Consider the following 22,123-nt stretch of genomic DNA (forward strand, 5'->3'; position numbering starts at 1 on the left):
TATGAGGATGTTTGGACATTTCATTCACAGGTGAACACGTCTCCACAGGAGTTTCAGCTCGATCTCCTCTGTATATTGATCCTCAGGTGTTTTCAAGTGTGTGATTTGAAGTGCTGCAATGATGCAGCTCCTCACCTCTGAGTTCTTGTGCATTTTTGACCACAAACCTCTAGAAGTGAATTGTCTCCTACATATTTAGCAAAGACAAGACTACTTGCCTTTATGCAATTTTCTGTGCTGTGTCAAATTAGACGCAAAAGGAAATTTTTCCCCGCAGATCGTGCAAAGAAACGGCTTCTCACGAGTGTGAGTTTTCAAGTGGCCCATCAAGCTACCACTGTGTCTAAAAGATTTCCCGCATGTTCCACACGAAAATGGCTTCTCACCTGTGTGGATTCTTGCGTGAATTCTCAAGTTTGCCATTTCACGGAATGTTTTCCCACAGGTCTTGCAAAGGTACGGCTTCTCACCTGTATGGGTTCTCGTGTGGACTTTCAAGCAATTACTAGCTTTGAAATCTTTCCCACATGTTTCGCAAGAAAATGGCTTCTCACCTGTGTGGGCTCTTCTTATGTGGAGTTTCAAGTGATTCTTAACTATGAAATCTTTCCCACATGCTTTGCAAGAAAATGGCTTCTCACCTGTATGAATTCTTGTGTGAATTCTCAATTTTGACGGTTCACCGAATCCTTTTCCGCAGGTCTTGCAAAGGTACGGCTTCTCACCTGTGTGGGTTCTCATGTGGACTGTCAAGCCACCACTCTGGCTAAAAGATTTCCCACATGTTTTGCAAGAATATGGCTTCTCACCTGTGTGGGTTCTAGTATGAGAGCTTAAATCTGATGTGGAAACGAATGTTTTCCCACAGGTCTTGCAAAGGTACGGCTTCTCACCTGTGTGGGTTCTCATGTGGACTCGAAGGACATTTTTCATTCTGAATTTTTTCCCACATGTTTTGCAATAATATGGCTTTTCAACAGGATGGATTCTTATATGAGCATTCAAATCAGATTTTTGGTTGAATCGTTTTCCACAGCTGCTGCAAGAATATGGCTTTTCAGTCATATGACTATTTAGGTGTGTCTGCAATACTGACTTCCTCTTGAAATCTTTTCCACATGTGTCACATTTGAAAGAGTTTTCACCTGTGTGAGGATTATGGTGAACCTCTGACATGGTAGACTTGTTTACATTGTTTCTGTGGCTTCTGCTTTTGTGATCTTGATTCTTTTGTTCTGGCTCTGCATCTCTAGTTGATCCTGAGTCTTCATGTTCGCCTCCTTTCTGATCTTGGCTCTCAGCTACATGACAGCTGTGAGAGAGGAGCTGGTGGTCACTTTTCAGTTCTGCTTCACTGTGGTCTCTTTCCTCATAAGTAGGAGTCAACATAAAGGTATCAGTCTCCTGCTTCAGTACAAGCTGCTCTCCCTCCTGACTGGTACAGAGTTCCTCCTGTTCCTCTTTAATCTGTGGAGGCTCTGGGTCCTCTTGGTCCAGACTGGAGTTCCTCTCCTGAATACAGAGCTGCTGGTCAGCCAGAACCTCCTCCTCCTTCCAGACATGTTGCTGTGGGAGCTCTGGAGGGACAGAGAACAGAAGGAACAGGCTACTACTGGGATGGGAAAGAACAAGATGCACACACTCCAGGAAATGAGCACTTATGTAATTAAAAGCTTAATTTTGAAGTACCAGTAGCCCATACATTTTAACAGTTTGGCTTTTATAGAAATCGAATTCCTCTGTTTTGAGTTAATGTTACTAAAATAATGAAGTTTTACACACCTATCCTGTGTAACTTTATTTCCGGTTTCCAAACGATATCCAGCAGTCTGCGCTGACGATCGATCTCTTCCTCGTACTCGACGATAGTTTTTATAAAAACTCCGAATATTTCTTCAGCAGCAGCAGTTAGTCGCTCGTTGACAAACTCTCTCAAACACTCAACTGAAGACATTGTTAATTAATCACAAATGAAATAATTAGCGGCGCTACGAGTGCAATAAAGCCTTCTAATGAATTCAATATATGCAGCTGACGCTGGATTTCACACTTTTAAGTTCCGACAGTAGAAGTGTGAGAGATTTTCCTTCCGCTTTCAATTGATGCAATTACTCTATTTGTTTTCTTGTGACTTTTAAAGGTGCATACCGCCACCTAGTGCATGTAGCATGAATTATGTTTGATTTTTTATACAGTCTATGGTTCTATGGGGCTACTTTACATCATCATCATATTACACCATCATTACATATAATAATGCCTAATAATTTATTATTACTAGGCATTATGGCCTCTGTTAGTGCCACATAATTATAACATTTTAATTAGTTTAACAGTGGATCACATTTTATAAGCTCACTGTAAGTTTTTCCTTTTTTTAATCTTAATCTTAAGTATCTATTGTAACTGTACACAGGTTGGTAAAAGGTGGTGAAGAATTAAAACACTACGTTTACAATGATTTCATTACAAAACTGATGGTATATTTATTTTAGTTTTGTCTTGTTTCTGTCACAGGTTTGTAGGGTTGAGCAGGTTGGAGGACCCAAACACAGGACAAAGAGCAGGTTCAGTTCAGAAAGGTTTATTTAACACAAAGCGAGCACACTTATTAGCGGCTGAGTCCAATGAATCCAGCATATACTATTCCTTAAAATGAACAGGTTTACCCAATAACTGTTTTGATAATCAATTTATCTTTTTAAGTCATTCCTCAAGAGAACCTGGTGTTTTCTTTGTCCCTGGAGTCAGAGTCTTGGTTGGAGATGCTGTAAATCAGGTCTGTACAACATTCTCTGTCATCAAATTGACCTCAATCACTCTCAGTGGCTGTGTTTGGTCCTGGTTCAGCTGTGTTCACTATTTTAACAAATGCCCTTGATGCACGCTCTCGAGCAAAAGGATGCTGACTGCAGCTCACTTAATGGCTATTGGTAACAAGGCTTTAATCAAAACTCCACACAGTCTCTTTAAGACTGCTTTATTTACACTTATGGTCAGACCCAGAGCAGAACCAAAGTAACACCCAGAATATGCCCAGAGATATGGCAGCTCCAACCTTTTTCTTAGTAGGACCATTTGTTTATTCTGAAGTCCACCTGTGTCAGAAATACTTTATTTCTGTGTCCTTGGTGTACTGAATATCTGTAAGTTTGTTTTGTCTTATGGAGAACAAGGACTCCCTTCCGGTAAGAACTAAGTTTCTCTTTCAATTCAATTCAATTCAAATTAGCTTTGTTGGCATGAATGTAATAACATTGCCAAAGCATCATATATACACAACATAAGAACAATCAGCCCCATACATTTCATTAAACAATTAAAGCGTAAAGTAATCAAAGTGTATGTGTGTTTGTGTTTAAAAAAAAAAAGAAAAAAAAGAAAAATTAAAAATTAAAATAAAATAAATAAATAAAACAGTAAGCGTGTGTGTTAAAAAAATATATTTAAAATAAAATAAATAAACAAAACAGTAAGCGTGTGTGTGTGTTAAAAAATAAAAATATATTAAAAATAACAAAATAAATAAAACAGTAAGCGCGCGTGTGTGTGTTAAAAAAAATATATATAAAAAATAACAAAATAAATGGAACAGTAACGTGTGTGTGTGTGTATATATTAATAAACAAAAACAACAACATTTCTTTCCAGTATTCAATATATTTTTCTTTCTGCTTGATAATTTGTTTTGGTCTGCTTGAGTTGGTGTTGCTGTCCTGAGGCTGTTGGGGACTTGTTACTGCAGAGACCCTCAGGACCAGCTGGCTGAGGGGACTCTTCTCTGGTTTCAGCTCCTGGTATGTTAGTGCTTTGTGATGATATGTCTGGGGGTTAACTGATTTTAAGTGATTGTAAAATTTAAGTGATCTTTTCTGTATTTTTAGTAGGAGGGGGTATTGGCCGAGCTCTGCTCTGCACAGGTTATTTGGTGTCTTTCTCTGTCTTTCTGTCCCACTGTGGTTCAAAGTTGAGAAAGGATCTTACCACAGTTACAGATATTCCTCTCTAAAATTCCTTTCTGTGTGGTACCAGTGCATTTTCTGTTTTTTTTTATTTATCTCCAGTCAGAATCTCTGAATACACTCTGGTGTAGAGCGTTGCCCTTTAAGCTGAAAGAAATTGCTATGTTACTCTCTTGTAATAAAAACCACAAAGACATGTTTAACAACAGCATAACATTCTTTATTTGTTATTTCTTTACAAGGAAATTAACAATTTTCACAACATGTCAGTAACCTTTAAATGTAAAACATCTAGCAAAGATGTGTAGGAGGCTTCATATATAAGTACTTGATGTAAATGGAATGTGTGATGAAAAGTGCCCGCCCCCTTAAGTCGGATTTCTGACTCGTAAAGTCGGGAGAACCTCACCAAACCCAAATCCAAAATGGCCGCTCTGAACATCAATAGAGGGAAGTCAGTACTACTCTCCAACTTATATCTGTGGGCATGTTGCTATGGTGTTTGTATGTGCAAAACACCGCATAATGTGTTGTTATTAACTGGTATTGCTAACAACAGCATCCATCTCGGTTTTCTTAAATCTGTTGTTGTTCTGGAATGCAGGCAAATCGGGTGTGATGTCATTCCCAGCTTCAGCTTCCGAGGTAAATGGAACAGAGCATTAGCACTTTAAACTAAAACTTATTGAGAGATTCTTCATAAATAGACATTCAGCAAAACCAACAACAATCAAACTCACACCACTACTTAGACAGCCACTATGTGCACTCACTGTGAAACTAATTTTTCCTCCATTTGGGAGATTCAAAGAAACACTGTTGCTACAAAATAAAGCAATACAGTCATATCAAAGGAAACTTTACATTACGAAACAGACATCTTGTTTTATGGAAAACATTTTAGTAGTTATTGCAAAAATGTATTTCATTCACAGGTGAAAACGTCTCCACAGGCATTTTAGCTGTATGGTTTCTCCTTTGTGTATTGATCCTCAGGTGTTTTCAAGTATGTAATTTGAGTTAAAACAACATAAGTGCTGCAATTACGCAATTCACCACTTCTTGGAGTTCTTGTGGGTTATGACAAGAAGCCTCTAGACCGGATTCATCTCCCACATATTTAGCAAATACAAGGCTACTTGCCTGTATGCAATCTTCTGTGCTGTCAGATCAGATCGTTTCCCGCAGATTGTGCAAAGCTACAGCTTCTCACCTTTAAGAGTTCTCATATGTTGTTTAAATGCTGACATGTAACTGAATCTTTTCCACAGATCTTACAAAGGCAGGCCTTCTCACCTGTGTGAGTGCTCACGTGGACTTTCAAGTGACTGCTACATGTAAAGTCTTTCCCAGATGTTTTGCAGGAATACAGCTTCTCACCTGTGTGGGTTCTCACATGTTTTTTAAATGCTGAAATGTCACAGAATCTTTTCCAGCAGGTCTTGCAAAGGTACGGCTTCTCACCTGTGTGGGTTCTCATGTGGACTTTCAAGCTACCCTTCCGGCTGAAAAATTTCCCACACGTTTCACAAGAATATGGTTTCTCAGCTGTGTGGATCCTTACATGTGATTTAAATGCTGAAGTGTCACTGAATCTTTTCCCACAGGTCTTGCAAAGGAACGGCTTCTCACCTGTGTGGGTTCTTGTATGGAGTTTCAAGTGAGTGCTGGTTCTAAAGTCTTTCCCACATGTTTTGCAAGAATATGGTTTGTCACCTGTGTGGATTCTCATGTGGACAATCAAGCTACCTCTCCGTCTGAAAGAATTGCCACATGTTTTGCAAGAATATGGCTTCTCAGCTGTGTGGGTTCTTATATGTGCTCTAAATGTTGAAATATCACTGAATCTTTTCCTGCAGGTCAGGCAACGGTACGGCTTCTCACCTGTGTGGGTTCTGATGTGGATGTTCAAATGACTGCTGTCTCTGAAATCTTTCCCACATGTTTTACAAGTATACGGCTTCTCACCTGTGTGGATTCTAATATGTGTATTCAATGCTGAAGTGTCAGTAAATCTATTCCCGCAGGTATTGCAAAGGCATGGCTTCTCACCTGTGTGGGTTCTCATATGTACTATCAAGCCATCTCTCCGTCTAAAAGATTTTCCACATGTTTTACAAGTATACGGCTTCTCACCTGTGTGGATTCTCATATGTTTTTTAAATGCTGAAGCGCCACTGAATCGTTTCCCGCAGGTCTTGCAAAGGTACGGCTTCTCACCTGTGTGGGTTCTAATATGGACAATCAAGGCACTGCTCGTTCTGAAATCCTTCCCACAAGTTTTGCAAGAAAATGGTTTCTCACCTGTGTGGATTTTCATATGGGCGTTCAAATCCGATGTGTAACTGAATCTTTTCCCACAGCTGCTGCAAGAATATGGCTTCTCACCTGTGTGACTTCTCAGGTGTCTCTGCAATCCTGACTTATACTGAAAATCTTTTCCACATGTGTCACATTTTAAAGACCTTTTACTTGTGTGAGGATTATGGTGAACCTCTGACATGGTAGAGTTGTTTACATTGTTTCTGTGGCTTCTGCTTTTGTGATCTTGATTCTTTTGTTCTGGCTCTGCATCTCTAGTTGATCCTGAGTCTTCATGCTCGCCTCCTTTCTGATCTTGGCTCTCAGCTACATGACAGCTGTGAGAGAGGAGCTGGTGGTCACTTTTCAGTTCTGCTTCACTGTGGTCTCTTTCCTCATAAGTAGGAGTCAACATAAAGGTATCAGTCTCCTGCTTCAGTACAAGCTGCTCTCCCTCCTGACTGGTACAGAGTTCCTCCTGTTCCTCTTTAATCTGTGGAGGCTCTGGGTCCTCTTGGTCCAGACTGGAGTTCCTCTCCTGAATACAGAGCTGCTGGTCAGCCAGAACCTCCTCCTCCTTCCAAACATGTTGCTGTGGGAGCTCTGGAGGGACAGACAACAGAAGGAACAGGCTACTACTGGGATGGGAAAGAACAAGATGCAGACATGCGAGGAAATACCACAGTGTAGCATATATAAGTTAATCAAACAGTTTGAATGTAAAATAACTCGAATTTCTCTTTTTTGTGTAACTATAATAATTAAGTTTTACACACCTATCCTGTGTAACTTTATTTCCAAACGATATCCAGCAGTCTGCGCTGACGATCGAAACTCAGAGTATTTCTTCAGCAGCAGCAGTTAGTCGCTCCTTGACAAACTCTCTCAAACAAAGAGGTATTCAGACTGTTTAAGTAGAAATACCATAGTGTAATTCACAGTGCATTTAAAATGTTAGCTAAGTAAAAGTACAAAAGTACTATTAGCAAAGTATATTCAAAGTAAGAAATGTTAAATTAATCAAGCAGAATGGCCTGTCAGTGCCAATTAAATTACACTTATAATTACTGATGTCATAACATGTAATATTTGTATATAACAGCTAGTCAACACTGAGCTTAGTTTTGGCTATTGTACATCCTATTTGATAATTTAATAATGCATCTCATTTTGGAAACTCATTTTAAGATCTTTTTTTAAAGAAATCTTAACCTGCAAAGTAAATACTGTAACTATACATGTTTTGTGTAGAAGGTGGTGAAGAATTAAAAAAACACATTAATGTTGTAATAATTATTTCATTACAAAACTCATGGTATTTTCAGTTATTTCTTGTCCATTAAACTGTATCCAGAACAGCCTGTCAGTCTTTTGAAGCGATTGCACACAGGCACTACTGACAAAAACCATAAGGTGCTGGTATTTTTGAAAAATGAACATTTATGACAATTGGCCATCTACACCACACCATTATTCGACAGCGACTACTGTGCACTCACTGTAAAACACATGTAGAAGACTGATAGTTCTAGGAAATGTCGTTGCTCATAAAGAATGTAATGTATGTTAATACAAAGAATCACCTTTAGCAGATTTTCTGCATGCTTTGTAATATGGATAACTGTGTGGATGCACTGATGTCTGCAATTTTGACTTGTTTAAAAGCTTTTCCATTTGTCACATTTCAATGATTTTTTTTACCTATTACTGTAAATCTATATAACATGGTAAAGTTATATACGTCAGTGGTTCTCAAAGTGGGGTCTGGAGACCCCCAGGGGTTCTTAAGGGGGGCCACAGCAAAAAGGGGAATACTTTATTTTTGTTATAATTCTATCCATTAACACAGTGACAGAATGTCTGACTATTTTGGTCATGGGTTTCATGCACTTTCTGTGATAAAACATCTAAAAGCAAAAATCCTATCAGATGGGGGACTCTAGGACAAAATCTTATAAATGAGGGTCCGTGGTCTAGTTTTACCACTGATATACGTAGTGTGACTATTAATTTTGTGATGACCTTTCTCGGGTTTTGGATTTATGGTTGTAGTTGATACAGAGTCTCAATATTATTCTTTAAAATTAACAGGTATTAACTGACAGCTGTTTTGATAATCAATCTTCGTCATCCCTGGAATCAAGGGTCCTGGTCGGAGATGTTGTAAATCACCTCTGGACTGTATTTCCTGTCGTCAAACTGGCCTCCATCACTCTCAGGGGCTCCTTATTTTGGCCGATGCCATCGATGCACACGCTCGAGCAACATGCTGTGACTGCAGCTCACTTATAGGCTATTGGTGTCATAAACAACAAGGATTTAATGAAAGCTCCACACAGTGCCCTTAAGACTGCTTTATTTACACTTATGGTCAGACTCAGAGTGGAACCAAATTGCCACCAAGAATCTACCCAGAAAAATTGCAGACCCAGCTTATATAGAATGAAGTATATTGTAGTCTTCCAGCTACATTACATTTATTAATTTAGCTGACGCTTTTATCCAAAGCGACTTACAATTGCTCTATATCAGAGGTCGCACGCCTCTGGAGAAACTAGGAGTTAAGTGTCTTGCTCTGGGACACAATGGTGGATGGATCACAGTGGGAATCAAACCAAAGGCATGTGTCTTATCCATTGCACCATCGCCACCCAAGCTAAACAGGGGACCTTCAGGTTTATCCATATATACTTAATTAGGTGATAAATACAGACATCATAAATTGTAGAAGATAATGAAAGATATAAATAATTTAACATGGAATTATAAGTATACAAAAGAATAGTAAATATGGTATCTTATGTCATCACACAAAAACCACACATCTGTGAGAAAGTTTATAAAACTAACAAATGTTCACACTTAATAGGACTTCTTAAACAGTCATATCAATAACCCTCAAATGTAAAACCTGACTTATTTCAAATATGTGTAGGAGGATTCATACAAAACTGAAATAGTACTTAAGGTAGATGGATTTTAAGTCCTAGATGTACTTTAATTAAAAAATGATTCAGAGTTCCCCGCGACCCTGTACACAGATAAGCGGTTGACGATGGATGGTTGAATGGATGGATGGATGGATGGATGGATGGATTCAGAGTTACATTAAGACATTAAGACATAAGACATTTAGCAAAACCCAATGACAATCAAAATCACACCATTACTTGAACAGCTACTACTGTGCACTCACTGTGAAAGAACTCTTTCCTTCATTTGGGAGATTACAATTGTTTAAAAGAAATGCTGTTGCTAACAGAAATAGAAGTAATACAGTGATATGAAAGGAACATTCACAGTAAGAAATTGACATATGACTTTATGGACATTTTATATTCACTTTACATGTGAAAACGTCTCCACAGGAGTTTCAACTCTATGGTTTCTCCTCTGTATATTGATCCTCAGGTGTTTTTTCCAAGTACGTGATTTGAGTAAAACTTCTCCCGCAGATTGTGCAAAGCTGTTCTCTTCTCATGTGGACTTTGAGTTACAACTTGCTCTTTCTCTACCACATGCTTCACAGGTATAGTTTCTCACTCGTGTAGCTTCTTACATGTGTCAATGATGAAATGCCACTTAATCTTTCCTGCAGGTTTTGCATTTTCATGTGGACTTCCAAGTAATTTCTGTTTCTGCAATCTCTCCCACATATTTTGCAAGAATTCAACTTCTCACCTGTATGGATTCTTACGTGTGCTTTCAATGCTGAAGTTTCACAGAATCTTTTCCTGAGGTCTTGCAAAGGTTCAGTTTCTCACAGGTTCTCGTGTGGAGTTTCAAGACACTGCTATATGTGAAGTTTTTCCCACACGTTTTGCAAGAATATGGCTTCTCACCTGTGTGGATTGTCATATGTGCTTTTAATGTTGAAATGTTATTGAAAATTTTCCCGCAGGTCTTGCAAAGGTACAGCTTCTCACCTGTGTGGGTTTTCATGTGGGCCATCAAGCCACCCCTCTGTCCAAACGATTTCCAACATGTTTTGCAAGAATACGGCTTCTCACCTGTGTGGGTTCTCATGTGATCATTCAAGCCACCCTTCCGTCTAAAAGATTTTCCACATGTTTTGCAAGAATACGGCTTCTCACCTGTGTGAGTTCTTATGTGGTCTTTCAAGTGACCCTTCCTTCTAAAAGATTTTCCACATGTTTTGCAAGAATACGGCTTCTCTCCTGTGTGGGTTCTTATGTGGTCTCTCAACCCACCACTCTGGATAAAAGATTTCCCACATGTTTCGCAAGAATACGGCTTTTCACCTGTGTGGGTTCTTATATGTGTTTTAAATGCTGAAAGATCATTGAAACTTGTCCCGCAGGTCTTGCACAGGTACGGCTTCTCACCTGTGTGGGTTCTCATGTGGACTTTTAAGTAACTGCTACTTCTATATTCTTTCCCGCATGTTTTGCAAGAATATGGTTTGTCATTTGTGTGGACTCTTAAATGAATGTTCAATTCTGATGTGTAACTGAATCTTTTTCCACAGCTGCCGCAAGAAAATGGTTTCTCATCCCTGTGAATTCTCAGTTCATTCTGCAATATTGAATTCAAGTTACAATCTTTTCCACATGTGTCACATTTTAAAGAGATTTTACCTGTGGGAGGATTATGATGTTCTGGCTCTGCATCTCTAGTTGATCCTGAGTCTTCATGCTCACCTCCTTTCTGATCTTGGCTCTCAGCTACATGACAGCTGTGAGAGAGGAGCTGGTGGTCACTTTTCAGTTCTGCTTCACTGTGGTCTCTTTCCTCATAAGTAGGAGTCAACATAAAGGTATCAGTCTCCTGCTTCAGTACAAGCTGCTCTCCCTCCTGACTGGTACAGAGTTCCTCCTGTTCCTCTTTAATCTGTGGAGGCTCTGGGTCCTCTTGGTCCAGACTGGAGTTCCTCTCCTGAATACAGAGCTGCTGGTCAGCCAGAACCTCCTCCTCCTTCCAGACATGTTGCTGTGGGAGCTCTGGAGGGACAGAGAACAGAAGGAACAGGCTACTACTGGGATGGGAAAGAGTAACGTTGCCTGTATATAATTAAACAATTTGGATTTCATATAATCTTTTTCTGTTGTGTCATTAAAATAATGAAGTTTTACACACCTATCCTGTGTAACTTTACTTCGGGTTTCCAAACGATATCCAGCAGTCTGCGCTGACGATCGATCTCTTCCTCATACTCGACGATAGTTTTTATAAAAACTCCGAATATTTCTTCAGCAGCAGCAGTTAGTCGCTCGTTGACAAACTCTCTCAAACACTCAACTGAAGACATTGTTAATTAATTACAAATGAAACAATTAGAGGTGCTACGACTACAATGAAGCCTTCTAGCGAATTCAATACATGCAGCTAACACTGGCGCTTGGTGTGTTTACTTCCGCTGAACGTCACAGTGTCAAGTTCCGACAGTGGAAGTGCTGGAGCTTTTCTTTCCGCTTTCAACTGATGGCATTTTATACAAAACTTACTCTTTTCTGAACTACTATCTCAGCTCTTCTTCTGCATGTATTAACAGTCCGTCTTCTTTATGTATGTCTATGTTCATGTAGTTATACAATACATTGTATAAATGTATGTATGCCTGCATGTATATATATGTATGTAGGGGAGACCGGGTATGGTTGTAACATGGGGAGAGTTGTAACAACACCAATTCCACCAAATACAGATAAGATAGGAGTTAGATGATCATTTCAGTATTTTCCTACTTCCTCCCCAATCAAGCATGGTGGTTATCAAGTCTGGAAACAGGTATAATCAGAATATATAGAGAAAAAACTGATTTTGAGGTATGAAAGTAAATTTTTTGACCAAGACTGTATTTTGTTTAGGATCTATACTATTGCAGATATAATTGTTTGACTTATATTAGATTGAAATATAGTTTCTCAGGCAACATGTGATGCATTTTTTCCTTTCTAATTTCAAACCACTATGGTAAAACAGCTAGCTAATCATTGGCTGACAGGGGTGGGGTGGGTTGTAACACCTCTTTAAAAAGTGTTACAACCATCCTCTATACCGGAGGTCACTAATAGGCGGGCCGCAGTCCGGATCCGGACCCAGCCGCTGTCATCTCCGGACCGTCAAACTACAGCCGATTTTTTATTGAGACTTACTACCTCGTGATGGAGCGTTTCTATTTTAATCTGCTAGGCTGGTTATTGTGGCGCTGCAGCCCTCTAGTGGGCGATTAAAAAACAGCGCCGTTCTCAAACACGGAAGGCTGCCTGGCTTGCTTTATTTGACAAAGAATAATGCACAAATTCACCTCTTGATTACTGTATATCATCATTACATCAACCCCCCAGGGCCCACTACCAAATTCAAATCATGTAAAAACCACAGAAATATGTTGTAAATATGTAATCACCACTACCACGGCTAAATCCTTCCATTTTCACAATCTTTCCCGAGTATACAACCAGACCAGCCATATAAAGGCTTATGGATATAATTACTATCATTATCTCTGAAGTCCACATTCATACAGCAGCCTAACATCCCTATCCATGAGTAAAATATATTGAAGTAATAAGTTAGATACACTATATGAATAAACACACTCTTATTAAAATTCAACCAATTTAATAATAATCTGGATCAAGCCACCAAGTTCTTTCTCCAGCACAGAGAGAGGAACAGAGAAATAAACACATATAAACGCAGCAGTTTCGTAGTTCTGGACGCAGGATGGGCCACATCAGGTCCGGATTCTGCAGACAGAGAGAGAAACAAACATGAGCACATCGCTCTCACACACGGCCAGGTTGTTCACCAGTCACGAGCTGTGAAACAACAGCACGGCTCTGTTGGTAAATAAAACGGAAAAGTTATGTAGTGTTCTCTGGCGGACCTGGTGTTGTGACCTAATGTTTTGGAGAGGAGATGACCTCTGAGGTGATTTGGATCCCGGTAGAACCCTGTCAGGGCTCTGAAGTGGAGCGGACCCAGAACAACTCTCATCAGCTGTTGGCTGTAAACACTAGCAGGACAAAATTTACAGTGCGGCTGTGTTAAAACTATAACTTAGCACAACATCACTGCGCTGTAATAATGTTTGCTTTATTAAATTTCACATAATTAACAAAATAGCTATATAATGTCAGTCCAGTGACTGTTACCTGACAGCCGACCTGCCTCTCATTCTCTCAGCCTGCCGAGTGAACAAAAGACTGAGGAGGACCCATGTGAGCGTTGAACGAGTCGTTCATTCCTGCTCCACAGTAGGAGCTGTCACGTGACAAATGAACAACTCAGACCTACAGACCCACAGTTGAGAGTCAGGAACTAATCAATTCTGCTTCCTGTGCTGCCTGCTTACCACAGCCTGTAGCCGAGCTGTCATGTGACAAATGAACGACTCAAACAGACCCACAGTTGAGAATCGTGAACTAATCAATTCTGTTTCCTGTGCTGACAGAGCCCATGCAGCTGCCGTGTGACGAGTGAACGTAAGAGTTCAAGATCCTTCACACATGCATGAAATTGAACGAATCACTCACTGAGACAACCATTTCCTCCCGAGTCATATACACGATTAGGTCTTATGAACGAAACGTTCTTTGAACGACACAACACTACCAGAGACGTTTTGGAAACACACACGAATTGAGGAGACGAAAGGGAAAAGAGATTTCACATGGCTTTTAATCAAGAATGTACAGATTCTTACATGTACATTACATAGTATTTATTAAGTATACTTTTAAGTAAGTTTATTCTATAGATAAATTTACATACACATACTGTACAAGCACATGAGTCATCAGACAAAGTCTGTTGCAGCAAGAGAGAAACATTGTTCTTTGATATCATTACCTGTTCTGGAAGCTTATCATATAGTCTGGCATAAATTTTTTATTCATTTGTGTGATTGTTACAACCTACCCTGCTATTGGGGTAGGTTGTAACAAGGGAACACATTGCATTTGACATCAACTCACGAGGTCTGTGATATTCTTGTAGAGGACTGAATTGGTTCCATTTGTAGTGAACAAATGTGGGTACTTTGTATAAAAATTTGAGATCTCTAGCTACAAAATTCAGTGAGTTATAGTTACTGAAGCAAAAAGTGTTACAACCATACCCGGTCTCCCCTACTGGAAAGACAGCATATGCATTTGTTTGAGAATGCATGTATGTGCAAGTGCTACCATTAGATACTGTATATGTGCAAGTGAAGTATTCAATTTTTATCTCGGCAGCTTCTCATAGTTTCAGGGCATTTATAGATCCATTTATGGCAAACTGTGGGAGTGGAAATGAGGCTTGTGCATGTTAATACAGTTAGTAAGATTTTCAAAACAGAACCATATAAACCTGATTAAAAAATGCTTCTGTGTAATTCGGTTTTGTGCGTACAGAGTATTATTATCTGGCCACAGGTGAGAGAACATTGTACATTAGAGGGGAGAAATACAATAACAGTTCATTTCTAGTGGCATGTGATTTCTGGAAATTGCTGAGCAGTCAGCCTATAGTTTACAATTTTATTCTGAGGCAACTGTTTTTTTAATTTACATTTTTAACCCCTCAGACAATAATGGTACAATTATTACAATCTCAAATTGTGCAGCAAAGTTTCATGCAACTGACTGTGATACTTTTTATTTGTTCAGTATTCACTTAAAAAGTATGCATTGGTCTTTGTTCCAATCACTCCAACCATTATTAATTGATTAGTGAAACAGAATATTGCATTCAAGGTGACCTAAAAATGTTATTGTGTATTGCCTTTTGGTGCAAAAAAGAACAACGCAATATACTGTATATCTATCAAAGATCAAAAGAAAGTATTAAGTTTCCAGTGGTCAAGGGGAATGGAAATGCTGCTGAGCAGAGACGTATAGTACCTCTAACCACAGAACAACACACACACTTTAACCAGGTCATGCATCTCAGTGATACTTTCAGTTTGTCTCTGCCATTTTAAACTTGTGCCTCGTGTCCTCTTGTTCATGTTTGGTGTAACCGTCCAGTGTGTGTGTTGGAAAATGACTTGGCTTACTGGACCTATGGTGCTGTTGTTGGTGACTTTCTGTGTGGCATCTGCCCCAGAGAAAGGTTAGTAAACGAACTTTGATATTTGGGCTTCACATATTGTTGGTTTTCTTACAATACATGGTGATTGCTGGGAGAAATCTTAAGGGGTGTGATTAGAAGGCTAATTATACTGTAGACCATGTATACAAATTATCAGACTAATGATACGTTTGATCTGAAATGGTTTAACTGGTTAAAATTTTGTTAGTAAAGAACACTGGCAGAAGGGAAACAATCTTGAAACCATGAGTGTAGTAAATAAAAACTCACATGTATATAATAGTGTGACTTAGAAGTTTTGGAATGACAGAAAATGTCTAAATGTGTGTAGTAATTAAAGTTTCTATCCAAGAGAGCATTTAATATCTATTTTTATATATTTGTCATACATCCCTATCTAATCTCTAATCTTTTTTTTGCACAAGATGGTGTTGTGTGTGTGTTTATACTGAACATGTGCAAGTGCATATGGTACACTACATGTGTACTGTAAATTCCTATGACTTAATAGAAGAACCATGTAGGATGCTCTGCTGAAACATGCAGCATAGAGAAGAACTGCAAGTGAATATTACTTTACTGTTGAATATATTTTCTGGAAAATATTCACTTCCAAATTAAACATGAAAATAAACAAGCAACAAATGCACACTGAAAGATGCACCTCAGGTTTAAAACATTTCTGTAAACTCTCATAAAATATTTGCTGACAAAAGCCTCAGTGCAGCATGTTATAGACTTTATATGCTTTTCATCTACACATCCACATTAACTTCAGTCATGCATTTGCAGTATCCTGTTACGTTTTTAAGTGATTTAATAAGTAATCAGAACAAAACCAGGAGAGAGCAAAACATATTAGAGAACATGTAAACATGAAACAATCAGAAGTGACTCAGTTTGCTGCTAATAAACACTTGGTGGTTTCTACTGAAAATACTTTGCAGCACAAAACGTGATCCACAAGTTTTCTGTTTGTGTGAAAGAAAAGAATGAGAACTAGGTGTAACTTTTAAAGAGAGAAGATACTACAATCCAGCTAATTTGTGAGATTAACAGATGATCTTCAGGAAGTGTTGTATAATCACAGCAAAGAAGACAAACTTATTAAACAACTGAAAAACAGAATCTGACCTATTGTCTCTTTTAATTGCCCCTGTCTACTTTAGCTCACCCAACTTAGCAGTGTCTCCAACCCAATAAACCCCAAATCCAGCATAGAGCGGCTGAGTGAATGTGGTCTGGACTTTGTGAAGGAGAGTCATGGTTACAGAGATGCTATAGAAAGACAGAGTTCCTACCTTGTAATCCAGGTACACTCCTATTCTGGAGGACTGAGGGCCTGAGAGTGAAGTTCTGATATTGTTATGTCTGAAATAATAAGTAATGTCAAAACATCCTAGTGCCCAAGACATGTCATTGTTTCCAAATCCACTTTCGTTCCCTGTTCTGCTGATGTCCTTGTATGCAACAGCTACTGAAACCCCTCCGCTGCTTCTCTCCACCTCCCAGTAAGAACGTCCAGTCGGACTCTCTCTACTGAGGGCCTGAAGCCAGTCAGTGAATCTATCTGGGTGACTGGAATATAATAGCTTTTCTGTCCTTACTGTTGCTTTTCTGTTGCCTCCAGATAATGACAGCCAGATGTTAACTGTGTTGGGATCCAGAGTGATTTGACGGGAATATTGTAAGAATTCATCTCTGGTCTTGGGCTCTGGTTGTGGCAGTAAAACATCTACTTCAGTCACTTTTAGTGAGATCTTCAGCCATTCCTTGTTGAAAATGTCTTGTAGTTTTTCTCGGGCCTCTGACAAAGCTGCTGTCATGTCTTCAAAGTATTGCAGAGGCTGGATATTTAAGCTGGGTGAGTCTGTAGATTCGCTGAGATGTGACTGCAAAGGGTAATTCAGAAGGAACTGGATGTCATCAGTTTGTGAGAGGCGCTCCAGCTCAGTGTCCTTCCTTCTCAGCTCAGCAGTCTCCTCCTCCAGCTTCTCCTCAAGCTCTGTGGCCCGACTAACTTCGGTCTTCTGCTGGGATCGGATTTGTTCCTTCACAACAGAGCTTCTTTTCTCTGTGAGACTGACAAGCTCAGTGAAAATCTTCTCACTGTCCTTCACTGCTTTATCAGCAGAGCGATTGATAGCCTCTATCTCCTGCTGTAGCACCTTCACATCTTTCTCTGTGTCCTGGATTCTGCGCTGGATTTTTTGCCGAATCATCCCAATCTCCCTCTGCTTCTCGTTCCTTTCTTCTGCAGCTGAGACTGTGTCATGGTCTTTATGGTCATCCATGGCGCACAAAATACATATTGTCTGCTGGTCGTTGCAGCAGAAAATCTTCATCACCTCATCATGACGAGAGCAAAATTTCTCCTGCAGATTTTCGGAGGGTTTGATCAGCTTGTGTTTCTCAAAGGCAGGGGATTCATAGTGAGGCTGAAGGTGGAGTTCACAATAAGAGACTCGACACACCAGACAGGACTTGAGGGCTTTCAGCTTTCTCCCAGTGCAAAAATCACAGGCAACATCTCCCGGTGTGGCATAGCAGTGATCAACAAGAGCAGCTTGAAGTCTTGTCTTCTTCAGCTCTTCCACTAAAGTGGCACTTTTCACCAGGACAGGTACCGGTGTGAAGGTCTGACTACACTGAGGGCAGCTGTAGATTTTCTTTGGATCCTCTTCATCCCAGCGGCTTTTAATACAGCTCATGCAGTAGCTGTGCCCACAGGGAATAGTCACGGGATCGTTTAGTAGGTCCAGACAGATAAAACAGCAGAGTTTTTTCTGGACTAGCTGCAGCGCCATTTCACTTACACACTAAATTTGAATGTACAACACAATATAAATATTAAAGAGACTCTCTGAGAGGGAAGAGGAAGTGGTGGTCAGGTTTTGAAACATTCCAGTAAAAGGAGTGGTTTCAAAGGCGTGCCGTGTATTTAGTCCCTCTTTACTCAGTGGTTTGGAATGGAACCTCAGTATTATGAGAAAGTTGATAAAAACCAGATTCCCTAAGGAAAACACTGTTCAGCTCACTTTTCAGTTGGCAAATAAGTTCTCCACTGGATGTAAGCAGGTCTATATCAGAAATGATTATACTGGCATGTAAGTCCCAGGAAAACCTGTGTTTTTTTCTCTTTTACTTTACATTAGAGGTGCTGTATCCCCCCAAATGCATTTTTTATACTAAGCTAAACAGCTTCTGGCTGTAGACGTATATTTACTAGATAGATATGAAAGTGGTATAAAACTTTTCATCAGACTCTCTGCAACATAGTAAATAAGTATTACCCAAAATGTCAAACAATTAAGGTACTTAAAGTAAATCATTGAGTTAATGTGATTTAGACAAAGTGGAAAATTTCTAACTACTATTTTGGATGTTCCTTCACATCGTTTCTTTTTGGCTCTAGTTCAGGTCATTTACCCATCAAAAACCCTCCATCCTGCCAGAGGCTCATCAGTCAAACTGTCCTGTGAGGTAAATTACGACTTCAAGGAATGTGATCTGCTGTATGCTGGATGGGGTCTGGGCAGTGCTAAACTGACTAACCCCAGCAAGTACTTCACTACAGTAAATGAGACAGACTCTGGTGGCAACATGAGACGCAGGCAGGTCGTGACAGAAATTCTTGACCTGACACCAAACGACAACGGGCGCTATCAATGCGTGGCTGTATGTAACAGTTTGGACGATGCAAGAGGACATTACATCTGGATCACTGTCAAAGGTATTGTCTTTAATAAGAAAATGATATTAACTCATTACATTCATACACTCATGCATGACATTTTGTACAGTCATTCATGGTCCTGAATCCTACTTAATTTCTTAAACGTGCCTTCTCATTTCCTACTTTCCGTGGTTTGTCAGTTAAATGCAAAATGGCCATTAACAGTAGATGCACACTTGTTCTGCTCTGTTATGTTCTCTTGCAGGTTGATGATCTGACTGAGCTGGCTCTGTTCACAAAAGATTCAGATGTTCCAACAAGTTCAGTGCAACAAGCTATATTTTCCAAAAGCATGTTGAGACAAATCTCATCTTTGTTCTGTTTGGGTTTTGTTTTTGATTCTTTGTTTCATCACCTATTGTAACTGCTTTAGTGGCGTTTGCTCAGCAGATTAAAGATCTATAATTTCACTCTGTCATTGTGTTATTGATATTAATTATATCTAATTTGCTGAATTAGCCAAAACAGACTGTGTTCCTATGTCTAGGTATTATCAATTGACAATGTCTTAATTGATTTTCCAGAAAATGTGTTATATCACATACAGGTATAGAACAGTACAGGAACAGTACATACAGAATTTTGTTCATATTACCCACCCCTAACTTGGGCAAAAAATATTTGGTTCTATGCCCAAAGTCAGAATAATATGGAAATACAATTTTTGATGATCAAGATTGTTTTGGGGGAACAAAGACCAATGCATATTTTTTAAGTGAATACTGAAAAACCAATGAACCCAGTCTCTCTCAGTGTGGAGAAAATGTCTGCAAAAGTTTCAACTGAACAAATAAAAAGTATCACAAGTTAAAAAGCTGACTGTGTCAAGGTGTGAAAATTCAGTGCAAATGTCAAGTGCTAAAATTAGTCAAAGGCTGCTACTTGTTAGTAGCACTGTGAGCTGTCTGCCCTCATACAATTTCCTTCACTTGTTTTTGAGGTCTGGACAACCTCAACAAGAGAGAACATAGCAACATCTGTAGAAGAAACAGCAAGAAGTAGCACATTAGAGTCACATTAAACAATGCTAATAGTCCCCATAAATCACAGGAGTCCTTACTTTATTAGAATCAGTTAAGGTTTCCTTGCTTTCAAATGCTTTTTATTCTTTGTACAAATTATTAAATGTCAAGCATTGATTGCAGTGGTAAAAAAAAGCCAAAGTAACTGAAACTGTTGTTGCATTGCTATCATTCCCAAATATAAACTTTCTATTTCAACATATGCCTACATTTGTTTTACATCATACAAGTGGAGGGTTGAACAAGCCAAACCACAGAACAGGAAACTGCTCGGTTAGAGTTTGCCGCTTTTGCAGGCTGGGAGTTAAAAAAAGAAAAAGTTACATTTGTGATTAGAATAATCATTTTAGCCATACTAGCCGTGTGTTGTTCTAATATTTCTCACTTTTGAATTAATCGTTATCCAGAATCAAAAGAGGAAATGCAACACCTGACTACACACCCAGACACACTGTATGTTATAATATCGTGGTGGAAGGTATTATATAATGGATTCAAATGAGTCCTTGTCAACAGAGGAGCACTGAGATACCAGATACGTTATCAAAATAGTAGTAGTAGTATAGTAGTATAGTAGTAGTAGTAGTAGTAGTATACTTTATTGTCCTCGAAAGGAAATTTGTTTTGGACTGCATGGTTGCTGCATGTACATAGAATATACAATATACAAGTATAAAAAGAAGAAAGACAATTAATTTACAAATTTAAAATTAATAAGATAGACTGTTATTCAACATACGTGTAGACACAGGAACAAAATAATTTTTATACCGGTTTAGTTTGCACAGTGGAACTCTATATCTTCTGCCGGAGGGGAGCAGAAGATATAGAGTAAATACATAATCATCTTTAAAATGGACATCAATGCATATTTTGGTAATGTAAGTATATCTGACAAATAGTTATGGAATAAAATGTCTTCCTATACAAGCTGACAGAAAATGTCCAAGTAATACTTTACAAAGAAAATAATTTGATTACGAGAATATTCGGGGTACAGGTCTGATACTGTTTCATGGCTCTGCTATGAGCCTCTTGTGTTTCCCACAGACTGTACAAGAAGCTTGTGAATAACTATCATGAGTTATGGATGGGGACTGACAACAGGAAATCTAGGGGTTAATATGGATGCACTGTGTGCATTGTCTTGCAAGCTAACCTAAGCTTGCATGCACTTTGAAACCAATGTCACTTTTTGTGGACGCTGTATCACACTGAGGTTAATGTTTCGGTTCTTCTACACTGTAACTTACTGACAGTGCACTGTAAAATCAGAGAAGATGAAACATTTAGGGATTGTGTCATTGTCATCTCGACTGAATACATTCCCTCTTAAATCAGTAAATACTGCTATTGCTAATACATCTGCAAAATATTATCAGCTGATACTTAACAATGAACCAGCGCGGAAGCGTGACATTTTTATATACTGTAAAACTGCACCATGTGGGGAAGTCCTAGGCTAATGGCCACAACGCCTCCTGTTGATTCTGGCTGGGGACTGTTGCTGCATGTCATAACCCTCTACATCCCCATGTTTTCTGTCTGTTTCTATACAGACACTAAGACACTTGAAAACCACCTAAAATCTTGATTTGTTTATTTTTGAAAAAGTCACAATGTTGATGTGGGTTGCAGCATAAATTATTTTACATTATTCAGACCATAATCAGGATGCAATACTGTAAACACTTAGACGAAGTTTGAAATTTGATGGTGCAGTTGAAATTGTTTTTTCTTTGTCAGTAGATATAGGCAAAGAAAATGGAGAAAAGCATTACAATAAATTCACAGAAAATTACAAGTACTCACAATGTACAAAAATGATCACATTATCTTAATATCAGGGGAAATACATGGTAGAGGAAATTATACCAGAGGCAAATCATAATAGATAAAAGGTTTGGCAGCTCACAGAGAAACTGATAAAGCTCACATGGTGATCGTACAGGCTGATCAAAGTTTCACGAAGGCAGTGAAAAGGAGTTTAAACTTACCTGAACCACTCAATACTGTTCACAGAGACAACAGGGCTTTGCTGAACATTCATGTCATGTTGG

General features: G+C 39.0%; 3 protein-coding genes across 5 annotated transcripts in view; all 3 read right to left on the reverse strand.

Annotated features, from left to right (window-relative positions):
• Positions 1 to 4,160: 4,160 nt before the first annotated feature.
• On the reverse strand, positions 4,161 to 11,650 carry LOC123968808 (zinc finger protein 345-like). 3 transcript variants are annotated; one of them, XM_046045770.1, is made up of 3 exons: positions 11,361 to 11,650; positions 10,862 to 11,224; positions 4,161 to 6,866 (listed from the first exon to the last, which is right to left on the reverse strand). In XM_046045770.1, the coding sequence occupies exons 1-3, from the start codon at positions 11,530 to 11,532 to the stop codon at positions 5,188 to 5,190; spliced, it is 2,214 nt and encodes a 737-aa protein (XP_045901726.1). In that variant the 5' UTR covers positions 11,533 to 11,650; the 3' UTR covers positions 4,161 to 5,187. The 3 variants fall into 3 exon arrangements, with proteins under 3 accessions (XP_045901726.1, XP_045901727.1, XP_045901728.1); XM_046045771.1 differs by lacking the exon at positions 4,161 to 6,866 and adding an exon at positions 7,073 to 7,145 and having other exon boundaries at positions 11,361 to 11,637; XM_046045772.1 differs by lacking the exon at positions 4,161 to 6,866 and adding an exon at positions 7,150 to 7,169 and having other exon boundaries at positions 11,361 to 11,635.
• Positions 11,651 to 16,465: 4,815 nt separating this feature from the next.
• Positions 16,466 to 18,115, reverse strand: LOC123968095 (tripartite motif-containing protein 16-like). The gene has a single exon (XM_046044583.1). The coding sequence runs from the start codon at positions 18,110 to 18,112 to the stop codon at positions 16,466 to 16,468; it is 1,647 nt and encodes a 548-aa protein (XP_045900539.1). The 5' UTR covers positions 18,113 to 18,115.
• Positions 18,116 to 20,643: 2,528 nt separating this feature from the next.
• Positions 20,644 to 22,123, reverse strand: part of mettl6 (methyltransferase 6, methylcytidine) — a 5,452-nt gene continuing 3,972 nt past the window's right edge. Inside the window, exon 5 of the mRNA XM_046044584.1 lies at positions 20,644 to 22,123. This exon is cut by the window's right edge and continues 405 nt beyond it. The gene's annotated coding sequence lies outside the window, so the exon portion shown is untranslated.

Source organism: Micropterus dolomieu, linkage group LG03 (genome assembly GCF_021292245.1).
Source record: "Micropterus dolomieu isolate WLL.071019.BEF.003 ecotype Adirondacks linkage group LG03, ASM2129224v1, whole genome shotgun sequence".
Lineage (NCBI taxonomy): Eukaryota > Metazoa > Chordata > Actinopteri > Centrarchiformes > Centrarchidae > Micropterus > Micropterus dolomieu.